Source organism: Mesoplodon mirus (genome assembly GCF_964341445.2).
Source record: "Mesoplodon mirus genome assembly, chromosome: 7".
Classification (NCBI taxonomy): Eukaryota; Metazoa; Chordata; class Mammalia; order Artiodactyla; family Ziphiidae; genus Mesoplodon; species Mesoplodon mirus.
This window is the reverse complement of record NC_138983.1, coordinates 25,011,530-25,037,046: the sequence shown is the minus strand read 5'-3', so window position 1 is coordinate 25,037,046 and position 25,517 is coordinate 25,011,530. Positions and strand designations below refer to the sequence as shown.

At 45.4% G+C, this 25,517-nt stretch overlaps 1 protein-coding gene across 4 annotated transcripts in view; it reads right to left on the bottom strand.

Annotated features, from left to right (window-relative positions):
* Nucleotides 1–25,126, bottom strand: part of ELF5 (E74 like ETS transcription factor 5) — a gene marked incomplete at both ends in the record, with an annotated part of 42,045 nt that extends 16,919 nt beyond the window's left edge. For 2 of the 4 annotated variants that reach the window (XM_082627398.1, XM_082627396.1), the window contains one exon: nt 4,528–4,648. In XM_082627398.1, coding sequence (XP_082483524.1) covers nt 4,528–4,648 — 121 coding nt within the window. Of the gene's footprint in view, nt 1–4,527; nt 4,653–9,466; nt 9,644–25,100 lie in introns of those variants that run through there. The other 2 variants (XM_082627397.1, XM_082627395.1) reach the window with 2 other exon arrangements.
* Nucleotides 25,127–25,517: the final 391 nt, after the last annotated feature.

The window sequence follows — 25,517 nt, the reverse complement described above, 5'->3', positions numbered from 1 at the left end:
CGATTGTGGCTTTGTCACTGAAAGGAAGGACTTTATGAGGAGAGATCTGAAATGATATATTGCTTCTAGGTTTCCCTCCTGAGCTGGTCTAGCCCCATCCAATAGTCCTTCTTGGCTTTTCTTCCAAGCCTGTGGAATGATTTAGACCATGAGATGGAAAAAAAAAAAAAAAAAAAAAGCCTGGAGCAGTGTAAGAAACTGGGTGGAGAAGAGATGAGAAGGGCTGGCTGGGCATCAGCAAAGAGCCGAGGCCATGGGAGTGTGGTTAGAAAGGGGCAGAGAGCACCAAGCCCTGAGCTGTCCTGGGGCCACAGCTGCCCAAAGGCTTGGATGCGTGTGGGAGAGACTGGAGGTGGCTGATGGTGAGGTCTCTCTTTGGGGGTGTCCTGGGGTGTGACTACCACCACGGGGCTCACCTTAGGCTTTCCAATGATTTTGTATTTCATTATCTGGTTTCGATTTAGAAGTTCCTAGACTCTCTCTCATATCTGATCTCAAACTTCTATACCCTGAACAGGAGTCTTGCCTAAGAAAAGCCCCTGTGAGACCCAGATGCCTCTCTTCCTGATCATCTGGTTGTTAATACCCAAGATCAGGGTTTTGCACCTTTTTTTCTTTTTTAAGAAACAGTTCTGTCTTCAAATAAAACCTCCCATTGCTAACATATTTGTTGAGCACTTAGTACGTGCCAGTTACCATGCAACACTTCTTGAGTTTTCTCATGTCATCCTCAACATGATGCTGTGAGGTCCTAGATCACGTAGCTTATTTTACAAAGTAAATGATGAAAGTAAGGCACAGAGCAGTGAAATCCCTTCTTGAGGTCACACAACGAGTAAGTGGCTGAGCGAGGAGGTCATATAGGCAGATTCCAGTTCCTGCAGCCAAGCCTTAGTAACCACTATGCTGTACTATCTTCCGAATCAAAGTGCGGGAGGGAGGTGGAGAGGGGGACCTAAAGCTTGCCCTTCTCAGCTGTCACCGCAGATCCCCGAGGGACCTCCTGGGAACCCCTAGAGCTGCCTCAACCTAGAAACCTCTGCCGCAAAGTATAAGGAAGATCCGAAAGCCAAGGCCTACTGAGTGTTGGCCTGGCCACCTTGGCAATCAGGGGAGGGGTGTGTGGGTGTGTGAAGGTCAGGATGGAGTTCCAGAAAGTAGGGGTGAGATCAGGATACTCCATGGCTTGTCAGATGCTTGGCTACTGGAACTTGATTGGAGAAATAATCTCTTCAAAATATCACATGCTTGTGACATTTATGCACTTCCCCCCTACGTCCCTCTTTGATAAAATTTTCCAGTATCTGTAATTCTTTACTTTAAAAGCTGAAGGGAAGGCCAGGGTTAGCTCATGATATTCTAGAACATTTTGCAGTCTGTGACTGCTCACTCGCCAGCCTGCCGTGTAGCAGGCTGTGCTGCTTCTAAGAGAGGCCAGATGCTGCGCACTGAACACACATCGGACACAGATTCAGCTACCCTCTGCTAAAGCCAGTTAAGAGGCAGTAAACAGCTGGCTATCCCAACTAGGTTGCGTATTCCTCCCTGCACTCTCATGGACATCATTTATCCAGCGGGCACATCATTTCTTACTCCCTTTCTCTCCCTTTGGTCTCAAAGTGTCTAAGCTGCCAACATTCTGAATTGGAAAGGCTGAGATGGAGACCTGGGCTGCTTTGGTTCAATATGAAAAGTGAAGCGAGCAGAGAGAAAGCTGTTTTTCCACCAGCTGGGAGTCGTGAGGTGTCCTGGCTACAGTGACCACTTGCCAAGCGCCAGGTGCTTTGCTAAACACGTTATATGTGGAATCTCAGTCAATCCTCCCAACGCTGGGAGGTGGATGCCGTTTCAGCTGAGGAGAGCATATCTCAGAGATGTTCGGGAAAACCTGCCCAAGGTCATGGGGCTGGTGGATGCCAGCACCAGCCCTTGACCTCAGACCCAAACAGGAAGCTGCCATTGGGACAACCCTGAATTCAAGCTGGAATTTCCTGGGAGGTGGGCAAGGACCTTAGGACAGATGGCAGAGCAGTGTCTGGAGGAGAACCTGGCTGTCCCCTGACACATCCCTCTCAGAGAAGGTTTTTGCAGACACTCAGACCCATGTGTCACCTCTTGGGGTGACAAAAAGACAGAAGGCACTGCAGGGCATTCCTCCCACCACTGGGACTCAGGGAGCCAGGGTCCTCATTTGAGACTAAATTTTCACACCCACCCTTGACCTTTATGAGCTCAGAGATACTCAGCTCCTTCTGAAATCCAGAGGGCCAGAGGGCAAGCCCAAAGCCTGGCTCCTCCCTCGGGGAATGTCAGGAAGCTGGGCCACTCTCGGAGGATATTTTGTCTTCACATCTTGGTGGGAATTTCTAGTCTCCCAATGGGTGGTGGGGGATGAAGTCTACCTCTGTGATGTTGCCCAATGCAGGAATCAGAGACGCTTCAGGAAGGGATCCTAGCAAGGACCTGGTCCAATCCCTCATTACACTGATGGAAATGCAGAGGCCTCAGACAGGAGAAAGCTGGGTCCGTACTTTTTAAGTGCACAGTTCAGTGGCATTAAGTATATTCACATTGTTGTGCAAACATCACCACTATCCATCTCCAGAACTTTTTCTTCAACCCAAACTGAAACTCATCCTTCATTTTTACACACTTGTGTGTGCTTGCTGTGTGCCTGCCATGTCCCAGACACTTCACACCTATTAACTCATTTCACCCTCACAAGTCTGCGAGATAGGCATTACTGCTATCTCCACTTTAGAGATGAGAAAACTGAGGCATGAGAGGGTAAGATGTTGCAGTTATTAAATAGCAGAGCCGCTCTTCATATTTAGGGCACCTGGCTCCAAAGTCTGAGCTCTTGACAACTACAGAAGCTCCTGGAACATTGCACGGGGTAGGCGGCTGAGGCCACCCCCTCCCATCCTGCTCTGATGGCCCCTGGTAGACGAGGCAGGAAGAGGAGGCTTCCAGGATGGCAGCTCTGGGTTATGCATGGATGGAGAGAAGGGACAGGAGCTGGGCTCCACCATCGTGGGACACATGGGGAAGGGAAGCGACAGGGACTCGAAAGCCTTCGTTTTCCTCCTTCAAATTTAGCCTCTTGACCAAATAATGAGTGTAGGGGAGATCGAGTACATTTCTCATTGTCTTTCTCGGAAACAAGGTGCTCCTTAGGCCTGAAGGAGAATTACAGTGTGCGGCTGGATGACTCAGGCCCATGTGCAATTATCTGGACCCTGGTGAGAGTGACCGATGTCATATGGACAAGTGTGTCGTGTGTGGGGTTGGGGGATGGTGTGGGATTCGATTTGTAAGTATGTGTCTCAGGTCTGTCTGTGCAACACTGGTCTCTGACCTGGAGGCAGGGGCTCCTTGAGATGGACATTTCAGTGTCCTCAGGAACTTGGCCTCTTCTGGAGGCTGCTGGCCTCCTGACCCTGAGTGTGGGCCCCGCTGGGCTGGAGCACACAGGGTCAAGGCTGGGTGGTGAGGCCTGAGGGCTCGATCAGTGCTTGCATCACCTTCCGTGGGGCGTGCACCTGCCGTGCTAGCAGTCAGCCAGGCTTGCTGTGATGTGTAGTCACCCAAGCATCTGGGACAGAGGCCCACAGAGGGTTTCTGGGGCAAAGCTCAGCTGGCCTCCCTTTGGCATGGGGCTTGCACAAGGCCCCGTGCTTCCTTTTAGGAGGAGAAAACTGGGCTGGGAGAGGAGGAAGTGTGGGGAGGGCAGCCTGGGGGACAGTAAGGGGACTTCTGTTTACTGAGCACTTGCTTGGTGTCAGGCTATATATTTTACAGTTTGGCTCCCTTAATCCTCACAGTAATTCTCATCATCCCGGCTTTAGGGATAAGGAAATAGAAGCTCAGAGACTATCTATAATATTAATACCAATAACCACAACGTTACATCATTTATAAGATGACCATGTAAGATAGTTAAGAGTGCAGACGCTCAAGTCAACTTGCATGAAACTTAACTAACTGTGAGACCTTGGGCAGGTCATGTAACTTCTCTGTGTCTCAGTTTCTTCATCTATAAAATGGGAATAATAATTAGTAATTTCTCCTAGGGCTTCTATAAGGAAGAGACAGGTATTTGGTACAGGGTCTGGGGCATAGCTAGTAGTTAGCAAATGTTGGCTAAAGCCACAATGACCAAACAATTACAGTGCACTAGGCTTCGGGCTAAGGGTTTCTTTCTATTACATTGTTTAAATATAATAACTCCAAGAGATTGGTGTTATTATCTCCCTTTTACCCATGAGCAAAATAAGGCTCAGAGAGGTTAGTGGAGTTCCCCAAGCCCACAGAGCTGGGAAAAGGTTGGGACGAGGATTCCAGTGCTTTTCTCTCTGCAGAAGCGGCCCTTCCTCCCGCCTGGGTCTCCTGTGACCCTCTGCCCTTAACACTGGTGAGAGCTGGCGTTTTCAGGCCCCCAGCATGGCATTGTCACCCGCCTGAGGCCAGCACCACCTCCTGCCCCAGTCTGTCCCAGCTCAGATGAGCTTCTCCAGACGTACACACCTGTCTGATGCTCAAAGGCAGGATAATACTCTTCATTGCTGAACAGGTCAGTCCACGACATCAGGGGGTCGCAGAAGGACGCGCTGGGCAGGAAGGTGCTGTGTGTCACTGAGTCCAACATCACCCTGTAACGGCAGGAGAGGCTGTGAGGAGGCGGATGAAGGAAGAAAGCCACGCTGTAGGAGCCCCCAGCAGGGCGACACTTGGTTTTTAGCAATGACGGCAAACGCTTACAAACATGCAGTCTCCCAGGAGCCAGGCACCCCTCTAAGTGCTTTCCACGGTGACACTTTTTAATCCTTGCCACATCCTGTGAGGTTTGTGTGTATATCCCCATTTTATAGATGAGAAAACTGAGGCAGAGGGGTTGAGACAATTGTCCAGGTAACATGGCCAGTAAGTGGCAAAGCTGGGATTTGAGGATGAAGGCTTTTATTATATAATAATGTTCTTTCTTTACTTTTCCTATTCTCTCACACCTGAGCCCTGAACTCTGGATTATAATGTCTAAAAATATACTTCTGGGACTTCCCTGGCAGTCCAGTGGTTAAGACTCCACACTTCCACTGTAGGGGGCAGGGGTTTGATCCCTGGTTGGGGAACTAAGATCCGCATGCTGCATGGTGCGTGGCCAAAAATATATATATATATACTTCTGAAAACAGGGCAAGAATTATTATAAATGAATATGCCCACAAACACTAATCCACAATTCTGAAATCAAAAAGCTCTGAAACTGAAAGTATATTTGTGTGTGTGTGTGTGTGTGTGTGTGTGGTTCCGACTTATTTCCCAGCAAAAACAGTCCTGAATTGATGTTATAAATTTTTAATATATAATTATAATATATATTATATCTGTACTTCTATATATGTATATAAACTAAATACTATACATTTATTAAACATATACAACTATAGATATGCTCTGTAGTTTTATACCTATAGCTATAGTTTTATTTGTTCTACTTGATGAATATTCATATGATACACTGCAGAAATATTAATGCATTTAAGCAGTCCTAGCAGCCAATACCTTGAGAGGGGAATTCTGTGCTCTGTGGTATATACCCTGGGTCACCTTCTTAATACCTGAAGAATTCTGAATTCTTCAGCACGTCTTGCCTCAGGGTTTTGGATAAGAGAGTGAAGACCTGTGATAACTGTAACACACTTGCTTCACTGAGGGCTCTGGGCTGAGCAGTTTACATTCATTATTCATGGTGTCCCCAGGGCAACCACTCTGAGACAGTTTCTGGTGTGGGTTCTGTTTTTATAGATGAGGGATGGGCGCTCTGAGATTCCAGGTAACACGCCGCAGAGCACCCAGGTGGCAGGTGCTGGAGTTTGGGTGACAACGCAGGTGGCTCTGTTTAAGAAGTCATGAACTTAATTGCTGCGCATGCTGGCGAGTGGAAAGCTTTAGGAGAAGATGACTGGTCGAGGCTGGAAAGGGGATAGAAAAAAATGGGCTGGGACTTCTACTCATAAGCATTCTTGCCCCACCAGTCTCATCTTTCAAGTTTCCTTTTGCTGTTTCCCATATTCCCACAATTCAGAAAAAAGTGAATTCATGTTTGGTGAATTAGAAAAATCTGTTCACCCAACTTCTATTATGATTATCGCAATAATATTGATGATATAGCATGGTTCTACTCCCTTCTGCAAAGGGGACACAGCAGCTCAAAAATCACACAGCTGGGCAGTGTCAAAGCAAAGACTAGATTCCAGGTTATTAAGTGCATGGAATTTTAGATGGTCAGGAGCTTATTAATCATCTCGTCCAGTGTTTCCCAAACTTTAGTCATTCACCTGCCACCATGATAACTTCCTTAATATATTAAAAAAATCACTTCCCTCTTTATTTTAACATAACCACATTTATTTAAAAGGAAAATTTTACATCACCACTATAAATGGAAAGTTGGTATTCGTTTAACATATATAAAAATAAAGACATAAGCATTGAAATAAAAATTAGTCATCCATGCACCGCCTAGACCAGAGGTTCACAAACTACAGCCTACAGGCACAATCTAGCCCACTACCTATTTTTGAATGGCCCACAGCTAAAAATGATTTTACATTTTTAAATGGTTACATATTAAATGGTTATATAAGTACACACATAATGTACTTGATTTTTGCCTTTAGGCCTGCAAATCCTAAAATATTTACTATCTAGTGCTTTAAGAAAAAGTTTGCCTACCCCTGACCAGATTTATCTCACGTATCATGAGTGGTCAGAGTACCGCATGTTGGAAAGTACTGAGTTGGTCTAATCTTTCCCCACACCCATTTTACAGCTGAGAAAGTTAAGGCCCAGGAAATTTGTGTAACTTTGTCAAAGTCACACAGTACTATGGTATACAGAATTCTTAAGTTTTTTTTCAACCCATCTGCTTCCCTTTCTAAAAACACTCACAGCCTCATCTGTTTCCAGACGCATCCCAGGTTCACTTACATGTCAAATAGGACCTCAGTACCGAGAGAGGCAGGGATTGTGTGGTTCCAGAACCAAAGATCAATTCTTTGGGGATGTTTGCAAATCTATCTATGTATCATCATCATTATCAGATGTACATGAGAACTGTGCTCCAGACATAGATAAATAACTGAGTTCAAATTCTCACATGTAGGCCCCCTCTCTGGGCATCATCAGAGGTTCACCAGACGGCACTAGGAAGCCTCCTTCCTGGTGCCCGGAGAGGGTTAACGTGCCCAACAGATTATCACGTTCTTAGATCTCCCGCTGCGAGCCATATCAAACAGAAGTCAAGGCTGCCTGGGTTTGGACTCTGATTTTCCCACGGATTGATTGGTTTTATATCCAGAGCAGGTGGCTGGATGAAGAGGGATGGGGGTGGGAGATTATGAAGGAGGGAAGGGCTCCTGGAGCCCAAAGCCCCTTCTGCTTTCTGGACATGACCCCAGAAAAGTTCTCCTAGGTGAGGGCTCAAGGTAAAAATGCACCCTGCCCCTCTGGGCTGGAGGCTCAGGAAACGGAGGAAGAGGATGGCAGACCTCTGACATGACCTTCACGGCTGGGCTTGGAGAAAGGAGAGGTGGCCTCCACGTGGAGGAAAATAGAAAACAGTTCCCAGGTCTTCGGTGTCAATTAGGAATCCTCCAGATACATAACGTGGCAGTAGGAGTGCACTCTTCCTCATCTCTGCCTAGCAAAGCTCTCAAAAGTCATTTGGTAAATTGAATTTTTTTTTTTTTTTTTTTTTTTTTTTTTGCAGTACACAGGCCTCTCACTGCTGTGGCCTCTCCCCTTGTGGAGCACAGGCTCCAGACGCGCAGGCTCAGCGGCCATGGCTCACGGGCCCAGCCGCTCCGCGGCATGTGGGATCTTCCCGGACTGGGGCACGAACACGTGTCCCCTGCATCAGCAGGCGGACTCTCAACCACTGCGCCACCAGGGAAGCCCGGTAAATTGAATTTGATCATATAGAAATTAGGAATATTTTTGACCAGTATGATATTTACCTCCTTTAAAGACTTCTTTTTTTCTTCTTTTAGCACCAGCCCACTCGCTTGCTCTGTAATCTCTCCAGGGCTCTACACAGCACCGTCTGTATCTGATTCCCTTTGGTGGTTCTTCTATGGCAAATTATATCCATCAAGTTTTCTTAAAGGGCTGTCTTCAGGTGTACAGCATGCATTTTTCTTCTGTAATTATCTTTTGCTTTGTGGAAAGATGTGTTTTATAAAAGGCAGCAACTTTTTTTTTTTTTTTTTTTTTTTTTTTTGCTATTGCAGTGGGAGGACGGGGTGTTATTAACTCCGGATTCTCCACAAGAGACCTTGGCCACTTAGCCAGCGGGCTGTAGGTGTGAAAGTTCGGGAATAATGGCTGCTTTGTATTCAGCAGCCCAGCTTCTTAGGCTCTCTGTTGTCCTTTTAATAATTGAACATTTTAGCCCTTAAGATTTCTTTAATGTAGGTGGAACAGGGTGGTGGGAGAGAACAGCTATTTGAGGACCCTCTTCTCAGTGAAGATGCTGATGCCCAGTGATTTGTAAGCCCAGGCCTGAAGTTAGAATATGTATTCCCAGTGGGGGGGACAGTGACCCCAGAGGGAAAAAATTGGTTCTTGAGGGTCAGAAAAATCTTAGCCATTATAATCCTTTATGACTCTCCAAAAGGCCATAGTACGTAAATGATAAACAGTAAATCTGTGATATTAACATTTCATGGAAGGGGTACGATTAAGAAACAATGATCTAAAAAGACTCCCTAGAGGGGGTGATAATGAAAAAAAAGGTTGAGAAGCACTGGGTTAGAACTAGAATCAGCAGCAGGACAAGAAGGAATGTCTAGGGAGGGTCCTAGGCCTGCTGTTTTAACCACACATATTTGTTTTTTGAGGGGCTGGCTGGTTTGTCATCATAGAAAGAACACTGGGCTGGGAGTCATGATTCTGCCTCTTGCTCCTCTCCGAGTCTTAGTTCTTCATCTGCTAAATGGACACACCGATGAGGTGGACTCCAAGACATGCCCCAGCTGTGTGACTTTCTGCAGGGACCCACTGGAGTGGGCCGACATATCCACACATGTGCACGCATACGCACATTCATATATACGGTGGTATAGTTGGATGGTGCAGTCAAGTAAGCTCACCAAACTGGAGTACAATTCAATCACTACAGAGATGAAACTTATAGCTCTAAAAAGTCCCCCGATTTTCTCTTCTCCCTTTCCTCCTATGCCCACGGTGGACTCTGGACATTCTTTGCCTGGGCTAGCCAGGTGCCATAAGTACTCTGGACCCTCACTCACTGCCCATCCACAGATCTACGGCAGTTGGAGTCAGTTTCCCCAAAGTGTAATCCACATTCTAGCTGCCTAATAAGTAGGAAAGGGTCAAGCACATTCCACACAAGGGGGTGGAATCAAGTGGGTTCTCTTCCATGCACGAGAAAGGCTGGCTGCACCTTTGGGAATGGCGTGGACGCTCAGGTCCCCAGTGCCTGCAGAGGCTTCCTATCCCTTCTGAGAGTCGGCTCACTCACCAAGGTGCACGGGGAGGGTCCACACAGTCAGAGAGACAGGGCTGTGGGCTTCCTGCCCTCACACGAGTCAGAGGCAGCAGTCACAGGTGTGGTGTCCATGGCACCTCTGCTCAGCCTTCCAGAGAGAGCAGAAGCAGAAAACCACCCAGCCTTGGCCAGTTAGCCAGAGGAGGAAAATTCCTTCCTGACCCTGGCAGAGATCATCCACTTCGCTTCGGGCATGTGACCAAAAATCCACCCGGTGAAGCACCTACACATTGGCTGTTTATGTGCTAATACACCCCTGGGCAGAACAAGGCTGTGAGGGTGTAAACCATGGAGAAGGGGGCCAGGGAGGGCCTTCCCTGATCCCACCACCTGGGCAATCTCACTGGGAAAAATAAAGCTTTTTGTCCTCTAAAGCCTCAGCGATATCCCAATGTCCATCAGGTCCCAAGCCCTGCGGGCAAGGCAGGGTCCACTTCCCACCTTTTGGACCTCCCTAAGAAGGGACACATGGAGGAAAACCCACTGGACTATTTCAATACTTGCAACTAAAGGATTGTGGGTTGGCTGCTTGAGTGTTTGTTCTGGGAGAAACCAGAGCAGCTGTGAGAACTGCCTTGCTGACATCTTGCCAAGTGATTCCTCATCTTACTTTGGCTTGTGTAGGGAGTTTGCTAGTTAGTTTGTTTTTCGTTGTTTTCCTAAAGATTCAGCAAAGACTCATAGGAGGTACGCCGTATAGTTTACTGTGGGCTCCAGTACAAAGCTCATCAGCTTTGGTTTGGATTAAATCCACTGGGGTTTAAATCCCACCTCTGCCACCCACAAGACAAGGGATGTGGGACACATTTCTTACTACTCAGCCTGCCGAAATTGTATTTTTTATTCTTTATTTTTGTTTTATACAAAGTGTGTTATGTAAAAATCCATGACCCTCTCTGACCTCATCTTTAAAATGCCTCATCTCTAAAATAGGGATTTTAAAGACAATTCTCAGGATATCCCAAGGATTTAACCAAATTAGATAATATATGTAGATGAGTAGGCATAATACGTATGTCCATTCCTGTCCCAGCGGGGGGGAAAGAAAATCAATCATTGTCAATATATCTAAAAGGTTGCTACTCAGGTGACTTCTTTGAAAAGAAGAAAACCAATCTGTGAAAACTCTTGTCAACAGCACCTTGAATCATGAAAAACATTCTCACAGAGAACATGGGGACAAAAGATTTAAGCTTTCACTCAGTGGGGCAAACAACCCCTCTCCCCCCGTCTGTAGACTAAAACATGAAGCTGTCTCCCTAAATCACTTTACCTTTCTAGGCCTCAGTTTCCTCATCTGTAAAGCGAAGAGGTTGTCCCTAATGATCTCTGATAACCTTTCCAGTTTGTAAAATTCTTAGCACTTCCAAATGAACGTGGGTCCCCAGCTCCAGCTGGAGAAGGGAGCATGTGCTACTGGTGGCTGCCAGCAGGGGGCGAATGCACAAGAACACCACATACTGCAGAGTCTTTGCAGAGGTCTGAGAATAAATACAGTGGAAAAACCCTAACCATTGCTTTTCTGGAAGCATTCTATATGGAGGTGGTGTGAGAGGGCAGAACAGGTTTCCTTTAAGCTATTATGTAAGACAATCTACTGAAAAACGCCCTATTCTGTAATAAGGCATCTATCTTCTCTGTTTCAAGGGGGGGTCCATGAGCAGGCCGATGGGAAAAGGAGGCGTTTAGGCAGGAGGAGGTGGGCTTTCCTTGAAGCTGAATATTTTTCGGTGTAAAATCCAGCTTCCCTTCCTAAGGTTAGCTTTAGGAAGGGTAGAGAATAGAGCGCCTGTATGCATTCTCTCTTAGTTAGTTCCCCTTGGTTTAATCAAGTGATCCAGAGGCAGTGGGGGCTACCACGGCGGTTGGTGCGTGGCTGGCTACACAGCCTGAGGATGCAAAAATCTCTCTCTCAGGCAAGCAGTTAAATCCCACTCAAACAGCTCCCGGGAGGCACTGTGACTGGTGGACATGGCAGGAGGGCGGGCAGTCTGGAGCTGGGGACAGACCCACAGACCCAGGCCCCAGCCGGAGCCTCTAAGCCCTGACACCCCTTACAATTCATCCAAAAGAGCAAAGAAAAGGTGCTTACTTGAGGATAGCGGTGCTGGGTCCAAAGAGGAGGTTTTCAAGGCAAGAGAAGGCAGGCGCTCCCAGCACCGGCGTACAGTGGAAATAAAGGCACCTGTAGCCTTGTGATATAAGTAACACCTACAGACAGGTCCGTTTGGTTTTTCAGGTTTATGCACAGCCCCTTTGATGACGGTGACATACAGTGTGACACGGCTCCTTGGAGGGGGGAATGGTTCTCACACGCAGAAAGTTTACCTTTATCCTGCCTTTGTGCCCAGCTCACACACACCCCGCCCCCTCCCCCTGCAACCTGGGGGAATCAGTAAACAAGCTGAGAATTCTTGCCTCTGGGAGCTTTCTGGGATCCTGTGTTTGCTGGGAACTCTCTTTAGGGCAAGCTGGAGGGGAAACTCTGGGAATCTAGCTGTGGTGCCCATGTCTGCTGCCCCCCTCCTGGGCTGACAAAGCCCTGCAAATTTGGATATCCCGTCATCCTCCCCCCGCCCCGCACCCACGCAGCTTGGCAAGGTGGAAGGGTAGGATGGAGCAGTGGTTAAGAACACAGACTTTGCAGCTAGATGACCTTGAATTCAAATTCTAGGTGCATCATTTTCTAGTCGTGTCACCTTGAACCACTCAACTAGCTAGTTAATAAGGTAACTAGCTCTAATGCAAATAACAGGACCTATCCACTGGGTGCGCTGGGGGTCATATGAGGTCCTGCAAATGAAGTACTGAATGAGCCCTTTGTTTCGCTGTGATCATAGCATTTTCTTTGACGGAGCACGTTAATCAGAAAGCCCCTCTCCACCACTTCCTCCGACCTCATGCCTTCCGAGCAGATGAAGGGAACAGCCAGCTTGTAGAACCAACGTTGGACCTTGCTTCTACTTTTTCACACAAAGCATAACCGGCCATCGGACACATTAACTATTCAACTTCTAACCTCTTTGGACGTAACACGCCATGTGGTGGCTTTCTCCCTTCCTCTCCCCCTTACGGATGGAGAAACGAAGAGGTTTAGCGGTTCAGTCAGGTGTCCACAGCTTCTACGTTGGGGTCTGACTTGGATGTCAGCTCTCAGGTGTCTTGCTGAGAACTACCTGCTTCCCTGTAAGAGCAGAAACTCAACCCAACTTAGGCTGAAAATAGAGTGTCTCCTGGTTGCCTGCAGGACAGCACTGACAACCCTCTGCCTTTCTGCCCTGTGCTTCCAGCTCTCCTGGGCAGCCAAGATCTTATGTCCAAATTGCAGACTCCAAGCTTTAGAGTGAAAGCAGGGACTGGTTTGTTAGGTTTTCTTGGGAACACTGGGGACAGGTGCAAACATACAAATACAAACACACATACAGTCTGGAGAAACAAAAGGTAGTTCATTAGAGGACTCAGGTGTCATCATGGAAAAAGTGTTGAAGGAAGATAAGGGGATTGCCTAGGCTGCTGACTTGCTGTGTAACCTCAGGCAGGTCAGGTAGCTTCTCTGGGCTTCATTTCCCCTGATGGTAAAAGGAAGAGGTTGGGTTAGAATAGTGATTTTCAAACTGTGGTCTGAGGAACCCCAGGGGTTCCCTGGAGCCCTCATAAGAGCTGCTGGGGGTGAGAGGATGAAAGCAGAGTGGGTTAGGTTCTGGGCTGTTCCTCCCTGATTCAGTAAGAGCATCTCAGCTTTTATACAAATCTTCAGGATAAGATTTCTCTTGAACAAAAGAATCCGCACTTAAAAAGAGTTTGCAAAGAACTGGATTAGGTGGTCATTGAGATTCCTTTGAGCTCTAAAATTCTGTGATTTGAGTTTTCCTCCTCAGCATCTAGGGGACCCGGATGGTCGTACACACCATGTTTCTCACCATTGGGTACTTTCCCATCTTGTCAGTAGTTTTGGAAAGTCTTCTTGTGTTTGTATCCGCACACATATGTTCTTCTCAGCAGAGAGGTTTTCATGGAAAACATCTTGTTCTGCTATTGTTTTTAGAAAAGAATCTTTTGGAGAAATTCCATTTGTTTCTACGCTGTCTTGGTGCCACTATATCAGAGTGAAAAGGTTCTGGCAATGAATGTGATGACAACAAACTCTGTTTGTCTCACAGTCCTGAATGTGTAATACTGTGTATCTGGGTGCCTTTGTGGGGAATTACTGGCTTCTGGACTAGTGGATAAAAGGGGTGATTAAGATCAAACCAAACTAAAAGAGGAATTTGACTCTAATGAAGTCTAACTATCACATTGAACCTAAATTTGATTGGAGTGGAGATCTTGGATGGTATCAAACACTAAGCTCATAAAACCTGTATTTGAATGTCAGAAGGGGGCAAAAGAAGGAATGAAGTATTTTAGACTTTCCAGCCCATCCTCCTTCTTCTGTCTCAATCACGTAGCAATAACAGGTAACACGAATCAGGCTTACAAGAGCGACAGAGTGACTAAGCCTGGATTCTGCAGGGAGACTTCATAGGTTTGAATCCTGGCTATCCATTTGCTGGCTGGGTAAGTCTGGGAAGCTTATTTATTACCCTTACATCCCAGTTCCCTCATCTGTAAACTGAGGGAAAAAGAATGCATCCTTTATAGGGTGCTGGGTGAATTAAATGAGTTCAAAGCTGGGAAGTGGTGAGAGCCCTAGCGTGTGCTCTGTTATCTATGGGCTGCCGTGACATTTGTTAAAGTAATTAAACAAGGAGGCCATTTGACTGTGGTGGCTTTAATGCCTGGGTAACCCAAGCAAGCAAACCGAAACCTAAGCCAGAGTTGATTGTAAATGTGCTCGTATCCGAAAAAATGAAATTAAAAACAACCAAACACAGGCAGCAGACTGGGATTTCCCAAATAAAGCAACTGCTTAAGCTATAGCCAATCAAATAATTTCCTTGCTTTGCTTCCACGTGTGTACTATAAAAACCATCCCCCTGGCTCTTGTTGGTGGAGTGCTTTTAAACACCTAGCCACTTCCAGTATGGCGATGCCTGATTGGAATGGATGTTTGCTCAAATGGACGCTTGAAAAATTTCATATGTCTCCTCTTATCTTTTAGTGCATTCACTGCCTTAAATTCTCACAACTCTCTGATGAGGGTATTACTTATTATCCCCATTTTACAGGTAAAGGAACTGAGGCACAGAGAGGTGAAATAACTTGCCCATGGTCACACAGCTAGTAAGTGGCAGAGCAGTATTTTCTGCCTCCAGAGCCCATTCTCTTAACCACCATGCTAACCAGTCTCTAGGTGCTCCTGGGGTGGCTGCATGGGGACAGGGAAGAGGGAATCACACATAGAGCATCTACCATATGCCAAGCATTGTGCTAGAATCGCTCACCTGTTGTAGCTTGGTTATTTTTCACAGTAATCCTGGGAAGTATCTATCACTACCTTCTTTTTAGGATGAAGAACCAGAGGTGCGAGGCTTGCTGGGTGTCACCCAGCTGGGCAGTGATCAAGCCTGGGTTGAACTCAGGGCTGCCCAGTGTTAAAACCACAGTGTAGACACAGAAGCTCAAGTTGGCATCTCTCCATTTGCTCTGGCTTCAGCACTGACCTCAGAGGGGGTCCTTCCCCCTCTGTTGGTTCAAGATCCCTGAGTCTCATGGCTGCTGCTGGCATAGTCTACCTCTCAGTGTAGAGTACAAATTCTGGTACCTCATTGATTCCCTGGTGTCTGGTATGGTTCTTGGGACAAAGAAGACACTCAATATACGTGCATGTATCATGGAAGTGAATTAAAAGACAAGTCACCTGACGTAAGGCTGGAGGTTCCTACACAATTCCTTTTACTAGATGTAATGGGTTCCACGCTTTTCCTAGACCCTACCCCCATTTAACCTGGGCCAACATTTCTTTAGTCATTTTTCTCTCCCCCAGTCTGCTACCCTCACCACCACCCCAAGAGGAAGCACAGGCTGAAAACAGAAGTGAGTTAAAAAATACACTTAGGTAATTTCACAGATGATGCTGTTAGCAGGACAGATTTTCAGGGTGATGGTGAAGTGTATGAGCTTTGGATTAGGATCCCTGTCTCTATTATCTTAAAACTATTTTTTAGAAAATAGTCTGTTGGAGAAATTACATTTTCAATGCTCTACTGGTTTAAATATTTAAGAATGAAAAGTTTTCTTTCAGTAGGTATATATGATAACCAACTCCTGGCACCTGTCACCTGGGAGCCATTAGATGAAGCAACAACTTTTCAGGGCCTCAGTTTCTCATCTGGAAGTATTTACTGTGATTCCTGGTGCACAGTAAGTTCTCACCAAGTGGTGACTATGGTCTACGGAGAGAAACGCAGATGTTGATTGAGATCGCCGAATTTTGAAGTTTACCATACCAAGTAGGATAATATTGCCCTTCTGCAATGAATAGTCACAATCCCTACCATTTATCTGGCATTTACTAGGTGCCAGGAACTATGTAGGCATGCTACGTGTATTAAATCATTTAACCTTTGCATCATTCCTCTGAGGTAGGTACCATTATTATTATCTAAAATTTACTAATGAGGAAACAGGCATAGAAAGTTCAGGTAACTTACTCAATATCACACAGCTGGTAGAACTGCAGGTAAGATTTGAGCCTAGGAAGATGGCACCAGAGTCCACAAGCCTCCCCATTATGCTATCATTTGGTACCTCTAGGAAGCAGAATCTAAGTTGAGGAGATATCAATTTTCTTAGGCCTCCCAGGTTGCTGGCAGGATCCTTGAGAAAGCAAGGACAAGGGTTATAAACCTATTGTCCCCTAAAACACCTAGCATGGACTTAAGCACAAATAAGTGCTACAGCAATTCTTGTTGGCTGATTTTGTATTTGCCTTATTTCCTCTTTGGGTGTCTTTCCCCAGTTTTCTATATTCAACTCATCCTTTAGCTGTACATGCTGTCCATTTTCCTAGCCAGGAGCCCCAGTTCAGCAGATAGCAGCAGTGAGGTAGCTCCCCTGATAATCCCTCCTTGGTTATGAGCCTCATGGAAGTAATGGATCTTTGTGTGATTTCCAGCACAGAAGGCATTGTGGAGGTTAAACAATAGCAAAGTCAATGACTGACAGAAGCATAATGAACATGAGGATAAGAATACTGATTTTGTCACTATAATGTTGAATTATGATAATGTTTATGGAACAGCAGACACAATTGCATGACTGCATTTTTAGTCTCCCTTCTTCCTGTAAAGATACTGGAAGCCAACCTAATCAGATTTTCTATGTTTTGGGTTAGCCCAAATGAATCTGAAGAAATAATGGCTATACAAAGGCATGGATCTGAGAGGCCCAGCTAAGGGAAGCCTTCTCAAAGGAAGAATTCTTCGAGACAGTATTTTCTTTAGTTGCTTTCCTACCAAACATCAGTCCCCTGGCAGGCATGAGAGCTTGCTTCCTGAGAGAATTGTTGGGGGTGACAATTTGAGGAATGGATGCCACCCCTGACTCCTGTGCCCAGTCCATGGTGCTGGCTGGAGTATGGTGTAGGGCTGATGGTGCTGCTGCTGACTGGTATTGAATGGACCAGTCCCTGCAGCCATGGCTCCTTTGCTTAGTTAATTCAGGAACCACATTAATAACAGGCTATCCTTAGATAATCAATCAGTCAATCCTTGAAGGCTTAATCTTCCTGTAGGTGAGCTGACATTGGACTTGCTGGGTAAACTTATCTGAACCTCAGTTTCCTCGCCTGTCAGTGAGAGTGATCACACATGTAGTTTCATAAAGTGTGTTTCCACACGGATATCCATGTCTCCACACTAAACTCCTCACTTCTGCCAGCTGTCATCCAAAGGCATGTCTTTGGTCAAGGGATTGTGGGTGGGGTGGCCGTGAAGATGGAGGGTGAAGCGTGAGGAGGGATGCTAGGGGAAATTTGTAGCAGATCCATGTAGATCTACTCTCATTAGTTGACCAAATCTTATTTCTGAGATGCTGTTGATTATAATATACAACATTGATTTAGGTCATTGTGGGGAGAAAACATTATGTTAAATGTGCAGATAGATTATACAGCTTATCCTGATTTCAGAAAAGTTAAAATGTGGACTCAGTAAATATAGCAATTAAAATATATATAATAGGCCAGTATTTTCAGGAATAGAAAAAAGTGAGGCCCAGTTGTAGCCTTCAAGTAATAGACACTTTAGCAAAGAATTCAAGAGGAAACATTTAGAGGAAGTATATAAGTCCAAGCCAAATTTTGAGTTAGGGACTGTAGGACCTGAGGAAGCGGGGAGACAATAAGGGCTGGAACAGACAGAAGGAGCTTCTTGTGGGATGTGGCATTTGAGCTGGGCTGTGAAAAATTGGAATGACTTGTTAAAAATGGTTGCTTATCATGTGCCAAGTATAACAACTGTAGGAGTTGGGGCTGTTATTCTCCCCATTTTACAGAAGGGGAAACTGAGTCTCAAAGAGCTTCAGTAATTTGCCCAAGGTCATACAGCTAACAAGTAGCAGAGCCAGAGTTCAATCTTAGGATTGCTTAATTTAAAGCTCAGGACATGGCCCACGGTGCTCTGTGATGTCTGGGATGACCAGAAGGACAGGCTCTTTCAAACAAGGGGAAACCTGCAGGTGTGTGGAGAGAATGTGTATGTGATAGACCAGGAGCTTGTGGAAGGTTGGCTTGAGTCTAACACATGCAACCATGTGGCGGCCCTGGAGGTCTGAATCATGGTGTCTGGCCCACAGGCCCCTATGAACAAGGGGGATCCTAGTTGACGAGGACTTTAAGTTTGAGGAGGCTTCAGATCTTGTCTGCTCTTCAGGGGCAAATTTGTGCAGGTCAGCAAGGATACTTGGTCAACAACTTTGATTTTTCTCTTACTCTTCACCCATGTATTTTTCCAGGATTGCACCGTTCTTTCTTACGGAGGTTGTTACTGGGTTTTCTTCTTCCACTCATTTTGAACTAACATTGTTTTCTTTGGTTGTTTCCCTGTAATCTTCTACTATCTCCCACAACTTAATTTGCCATTAAAAAGTACAGAGGTCTAAATTACACACTGAATTTTGCTGAGTTTGGTTTTGTTGGAAACTCATTTAGAGAAACAGTCTTGGCTATAAACACAGAATGGTGTAAGAACTCAGGCACTGTGCTTTTTACAAAATTTCAGTCTTTCACGATTATGAACTTTTCTGATTTATCGTTTTATTCCAGAGTTTGTCATCATATCCTAACTGAAATCCAACAGTTCCTGGTACTTATGAGCACTTATAAATCTGAGGGGAGAGCCCTTAAATTTGGGAAGCTGCCCAGCATCATCGAGAAGTCCACATCAACACTGACTTGTCTGTGCCTTGAACTTGCAAACCCAGGGAAGTTCCAGTGTGGAACTTGTCACTCCCCAAGGTGTTTGTCTAGGGTCCGCATCTGGGGAAGTTATCACTGAGCTGTTGGAGTTAAAGAGAAAAGGGTCGTCTTTTTTGGTCCTGGACATGACTTGCCCTCACCTCTTTTCATGAAATGATGTTTTAAGTCCTCTCAAAGTACAGAAGCAGATCAGTAGGATTCAGTTTCATTCTGAGTAACAGTTATCCCTCTGGTTCCAAAGAACCAGTGAGATATGGGACTTGGCTGAACATTTTCTTTTCTTTTTTTTTGATTTTTATTTTATATTGGAGTATAGTTGATTTACAATGTTGTGTTAGTTTCGGATGTACAGCACAGTGATTCAGTTATTTATATATATATATATATATATATATATATATATATATATATATATATAATTTTTTTTTCCAAATTCTTTTCCCCTTTAGGTTATTGCAGAATATTGAGTAGAGTTCCCTGTGCTATACTGTAGGTTCTTGTTGGTTATCTACTTTATACATAGTAATGTGTATATGTTAATCCCAAACTCCTAATTTATCCCTCCCCTCTCCACCTTACCCCTTTGGTAACCATATTTTTTAAGTCTGTGAGCCTATTTCTGTTTTGTAAATAAGTCCATTTGCATCGTGTTTTTAGATTTCACATATAAGCGATATCATCTGAAATTTGTCTTTCTCTGCCTGACTTCACTTAGTATGATAATCTCTAGGTCCATCCATATTGCTGCAAATGACATTATTTCATTCTTCTTTATGGCTGAGTAATATTCCATTGTATATATGTACCACATCTTCTTTATTCATTCCTCTGTCAGTGGACATTTAGGCTGCTTCCATGTCTTGGCTATTGTAAATAGTGTGACAATGAACATGGTGGGGTGCATGTATCTTTTCAAATTATGGTTTTCTCTGGGTATATGCCCAGTAGTGGGATTGCTGGGTCATATGGTAATTCTAGTTTTAGTTTTTTAAGGAACCTCCATACTGTACCAGCGGCTGTACCAATTTACATTCCCACCAAGAGTGTAGGAGGGTTCCCTTTTCTCCACACCTTCTCCAGCATTTATCGTTTTAGTTTTTTTAGGAACCTCCATACTGTACCAGTGGCTGTACCAATTTACATTCCCACCAAGAGTGTAGGAGGGTTCCCTTTTCTCCACACCTTCTCCAGCATTTATCGTTTGTGGACTTTTTGATGATGGCCATTCTGACCAGTGTGAGGTGATACCTCATTGTAGTTTTGATTTACATTTCTCTAATAATTAGTGACGCTGAACAGCTTTTCATGTGCCTCTTGGCTATCTATATGTCTTCTTTGGAGAAATGTCTATTTAGGTCTACTGCCCCTTTTTTTGATTGGGTTTTTTGGTTTTTTGATATTGAGCTGCATGAGCTGTTTGTATATTTTGGAGATTAATCTCTTGTTGGTTGCATCATTTACAAATATTTTCTCCCATTCTGTGGGTTGTCTTTTCATTTTGTTTATGGTTTCCTTTGCTGTGCAAATTGGCTGAAAATTTTCAAGTGATACAATAACTAAACAGCCAACTGTGGTATTGTTAAGAGCAAAAGCCAGATGAGAAGGTAGCAAAGGAAAAACAAGTGCAAGAAAGAGTACTGGGTTTTGAATCTGTTATATATGGGTTCAAAGCTTAGTGCTATCACTTGGTAGCCAGTGATAATTATCTTCCTAAGACACAGTTTCCTCATCTAAAAGCTTGGATAAATACACTGTCACTTCATAGAGTTCTGGTGAGGATTAAATGGATAATATAAAACAATAAGTACTTATCTCAATGCCTGGCATTTATTAAATACTCAATAAATGATGGCTATACTACTTACTATATTATTATTATTATTGCTGCTGCTGTTGTTTTTATTAAACTTATCCAACCCTCAATTTCCTAATCAACAAAATGAGAGTAATATTAGCTATTCACTAGATTAATTGAAATAATACAGGTATGTGCATCTGGCACCTAGTAGATATTCATCCATCCATTGGTTCATTTTCAGTCTCTTATCTGGTATCTATCAAAAGGGGATCAACCTTGGGAGTTAGGAGAAGGCCACCATATTTGGCCAACAGTTATTAATTATTTTAAATGGAGCAATACTTTTATAAGATGTTCATTTCCTCATCCAAACTTTTTTTTTTTTCCTGAGCTCCAGTGTGCCCTTCTGGGAGCAAAGAGGCCCTAGGAATCCCAGCAGCTCACTTTATAGAGTGGCCAACAGGTCTGCCACTTGGCAATAGAGATCCCAGCTGGCCCAGTTTAACATATTTCTGCACAAACCCTGTGAGTGGGCTTTGGTAAGTTCACCCCTTCTGCAGTACCCAGAGGAGAATGTGAATGCCACCTGCCTCTATGGAAGGGAAACAGGCACTGGGTCTTTTTGATTTGGGGGTTATATCCATCCCAGGCTGCAGCTGTCACTTTGGGCAAAGTTCAGGTGGCACCTCTGCATTAAGGCAGAAGACAGATTTTGCACAAGGCCTTCCGAGGGAGGAAATAATCAACTGGGGTCAAGTATTCCAGCCAAAGCAAGCGGTGAGTTGCACAATTGGCCAACAGACCATGCCTGTGCCGAGAGAGGCTGTCCAAATACCTAATGCTGCCAGTAGACTGGGGGGAAGGGCGGAGATGACCAGGCTGGCTATGTGCCTGGTCCACAGTCTCTGGGAAGCTGCTTAGCCCTCACTGTAGGGGGAATCTAGCCTTGGAGTGTTACCTGACACCCACCTGACCATTGATGTTTAATCAAGTTTAAATCAGACCTGGAGACCTTCTGGAGGATCTTTTCATGAAATGAAAAGGAGTTTCATTTATCCTGACCAGAGGTGAGTGTAGCCTCGAAGAGTTCATTTATCCTGACCAGAGGTGAGTGGAGTTGACTTCCGGTCAGGCCAAACAATATTCAGAACAGAAGGAGCACTACTCTTTCAGGATCCCTTGCAACTGACAAACTAGTTTAAGGTGATGGACGTTTAAGACAAGCCAAGATAGATCTGGAGGTAAGATTTGAAAATGTGGCAGACAATTAGTGGCTAAAGAGGGTATCTGCAAGAACAGTATGGACGTTCATTAAAAAACTAAAAATAGAACTGGGCATATACTCTGAGAAAACCATAATTCAAAAAGACACATGTACCCGAATGTTCATTGCAGCACTATTTACAATAGCCAGGACATGGAACCAACCTAAATGTCCATCAGCAGATGAATAGCTAAAGAAGATGTGGTACATAAATACAGTGGAATATTACTCAGCCATAAAAAGGAATGAAATAGGGTCCTTTGTAGAGATGTGGATGGACCTAGAGTCTGTCATACTGAGTGAAGTAAGTCAGAAAGAGAAAAACAAGTATCATATATTAATGCATATACGTGGAATCTAGAAAAATGGTACATATGAACCCATTTGCTGGGCAGGAATAGAGACACAGATGTAGAACAGACATGTGGGCATGGTGGGGGAAAGGGAGGGTGGGAAGAACTGGGAGATTAGGACTGACATATATACACTAGCATGTGTAAAATAGATAGCTAGGGGGAACCTGTGGTATAGCACAGGGAGATCAGCTTGGTGCTCTGTGATGACATAGATGGGTGGGATGGGGGTGAGGGAGGGAGGTCCTAGAGGGAGGGGATAAAAGTATACATATAGCTGACTCACTTCGTTGTACAAAAGAAACTAACAAACATGGTAAAGCAACTATACTCCCATTAAAGAAAATAAATAAATAAAAAGAGGGTATCTGCAGGTGGAATTGGCAGTTGGGAGCTCCATAGACCTTAGCTAAGTACAAATATAGAAAAGTCTATTTTTTGGGGAAAAGAATTATGACAGATCCAAGGTATAGGGGAGAATAGGCAGAATTCTACCATCCCTCGTATACAGAGCCTGCATAACCCTTAGACACAGCTCCCAGACACACTCGCTCCTATATCTGCCATGCTCTCCCCCAGACACCCTGTTCTCCCCAGAGACCCACCACACACAGCACAGATTCCCCCATGCCATGAATAGCCATCAGATAAACACAGTCTCCTTAGGAAGGTGATTAATAAAACTATTTTATCTATAATTACACTTGACTGATAATAATGTCCTCAGAGCCTGCATGGTTAGATTGGCTCAGATTGTAACGTCCAGATTAGGGCTGAACTCCCTTTGAACTCTGGACACACTGTTGGTCTCTCCAGCTCAGAGATTACAAATGGCTTTAGCTGGATTCGCCCCATGGAACTAGGAGGGTAAGTAGAATTCCAGCTCTCCTTGGTTCTCTTTTCTCTCCGACACTGTACAGATGGTATCTCTAAAAACACATGGCCCAGAGTAGGAGGAAGGGCCGAATCAAACTACTTTCTCCAACCTGTCACTGCACACTCTGGTGGTTCTACTTTCAAACCAATGTCAATCTCAAGTTTCTTGGAGGAAGTGGCCGTGAACTCCGTCTGGAAGTCTGACACTGGAAAAGAAACGGTTTAATTCTTGGATCTTGGGCTCCTGGGGATGGACTCCAGTGAGCCATAATTAACTCTTTTTTTTTTTTTTTTTTTTTTTTGTGCGGTACGTGGGCCTCCCACTGTTGTGGCCTCTCCCGTTGCGGAGCACAGGCTCCGGACGCGCAGGCTCAGCGTCCATGGCTCACGGGCCCAGCCGCTCCACGGCATGTGGGATCTTCCCGGACTGGGGCATGAACCCGCGTCCCCTGCATTGACAGGTGGACTCTCAACCACTGTGCCACCAGGGAAGCCTCATAATTAACTCTTTAAAGTTAAGTTGAACTCTTCACGATGTCCTGAAAATATCTTATTCTTTATCATGTAACACTAAATGGAGGCAGCGAGGAGGACTTTTAGGCTAATTACATTCTGGAATAAGGTTAACGACGAGCCGAAGATTCTTTGCACGGCTCCTCTGACATTGACAAGTCACTTGGTAACACGCTAGCGCTAAAGACAGTGGTGGCTTTAAAAGAAGGTAGGGGCTAGAAACTGAGCTAGACAGGCCCCTGACATCATTCCCTAAACTAGTCCCTACCCTGGGACTAGACCTCACCACTCCATTTCCAGAAATTAAGAGACCTTGATTTTCAAGTGGCATTCAATGCCATGGGCCTGGAGATGTGGACCACCATCCTCTTGGATCTCAGCTCTCTTACACATTTTAGAGAAGTTGAATTTAGCTAAGGATGAAAGCAAGAGCCCACTATCCAATGGGATGCTTTTCCGCTGAGCAGAAGGCATGTCAGTACAAATAAGGAAGTAGGAATAAAGATGCAGATGTAGAGAATGGACTTGAGGACACGGGGAGGGGGAAGGGTAAGCTGGGACGAAGTGAGAGAGTGGCATGGACATATATACACTACCAAATGTAAAATAGATAGCTAGTGGGAAGCAGCTGCATAGCACAGGGAGATCAGCTCAGTGCTTTGTGTCCACCTAGAGGGGTGGGTTAAAGAGGGTGGGAGGGAGACGCAAGAGGGAGGGGATATGGGGATATATGTATATGTATAGTTGATTCACTTTGTTATAAAGCAGAAACTAACACACCATTGTAAAGCAATTATACTCCAATAAAGATGTTAAAATAAAAAAGAACCCCTGGATCACAGGAGAATGCCCAGCACATAGGAATGAGTGCTGATACCAGCCAACTGAAGGAGCTTAACATTTTTATGATCCCATTCTGCAGATGAGCACACTGGCATTTGAAAACTAGCCAGGGAGATCCAACAACTACTCCTTTTCCATCCTTCTACTCAGGGCCAGACAGAGCTGTTCCAAGCGACTCCAGCCTCGACTTGAGCATACCGTGTGCTGCTCTGCTGGCTCCCGAGTATCCCCCATCTGGATGACTTTGGGTAGAAATGAATCTCACAGCTAGACTAAAGAGGAAAATGTAGCTACAAAAGGCCATCATGCTTCATGAGGAGGCTTGTCTTACCCCTTAGGAGTGGTGATGGAGGCTGGCTTGCAGGCTCCGTGGATACACAGGAATCTCAAAGTTTCCTCTGCACCCCCTTTTCATCCCTGGTGGACGGACTGGGGCAAGGCTAGCTCTGCCCACGGACGCCACCGTCTCCTCTCTCAATGGGTGCTGCTTCCTCTCCCTGCACAATCGGACACACAGCACCCACCTCTGCTCCCTTGTCCCACCAGGCTGGGCCGGGTTCTGGTCCTCCGCCGGGCTCTGGTCCTCTGCCGTGGTCATCACTTGGCCCCGAGAAGGCCCTGGTTGGGCAGGCCCCTCCTCAGCCAGAAGCCCAATGCATGGCTGCCTCCAGGCCAGTGACACTGCCTCTGGGTGCCCCAGCCCTGAGCAGCCTCCCACATGCAGCAGGGCCCCAGAATGGCAGGTGGCAGGTGGCTCTCCCACCTCCACAATGCCCAGGTGTGAGCCGAACGAAGGTCAGGCAAGTCTCCTGTTTTGACGGGAGCTATGAAAAAGAGACACGCCTGCTCCCTCGCCCAGCGTTGCTGAGGTCTGAGCGAGCTGCAGGGCTGCTCCTGGGGAGGGAAAGTGTGGAGTCCGGAGGAGACGCGGAGAAATGTGT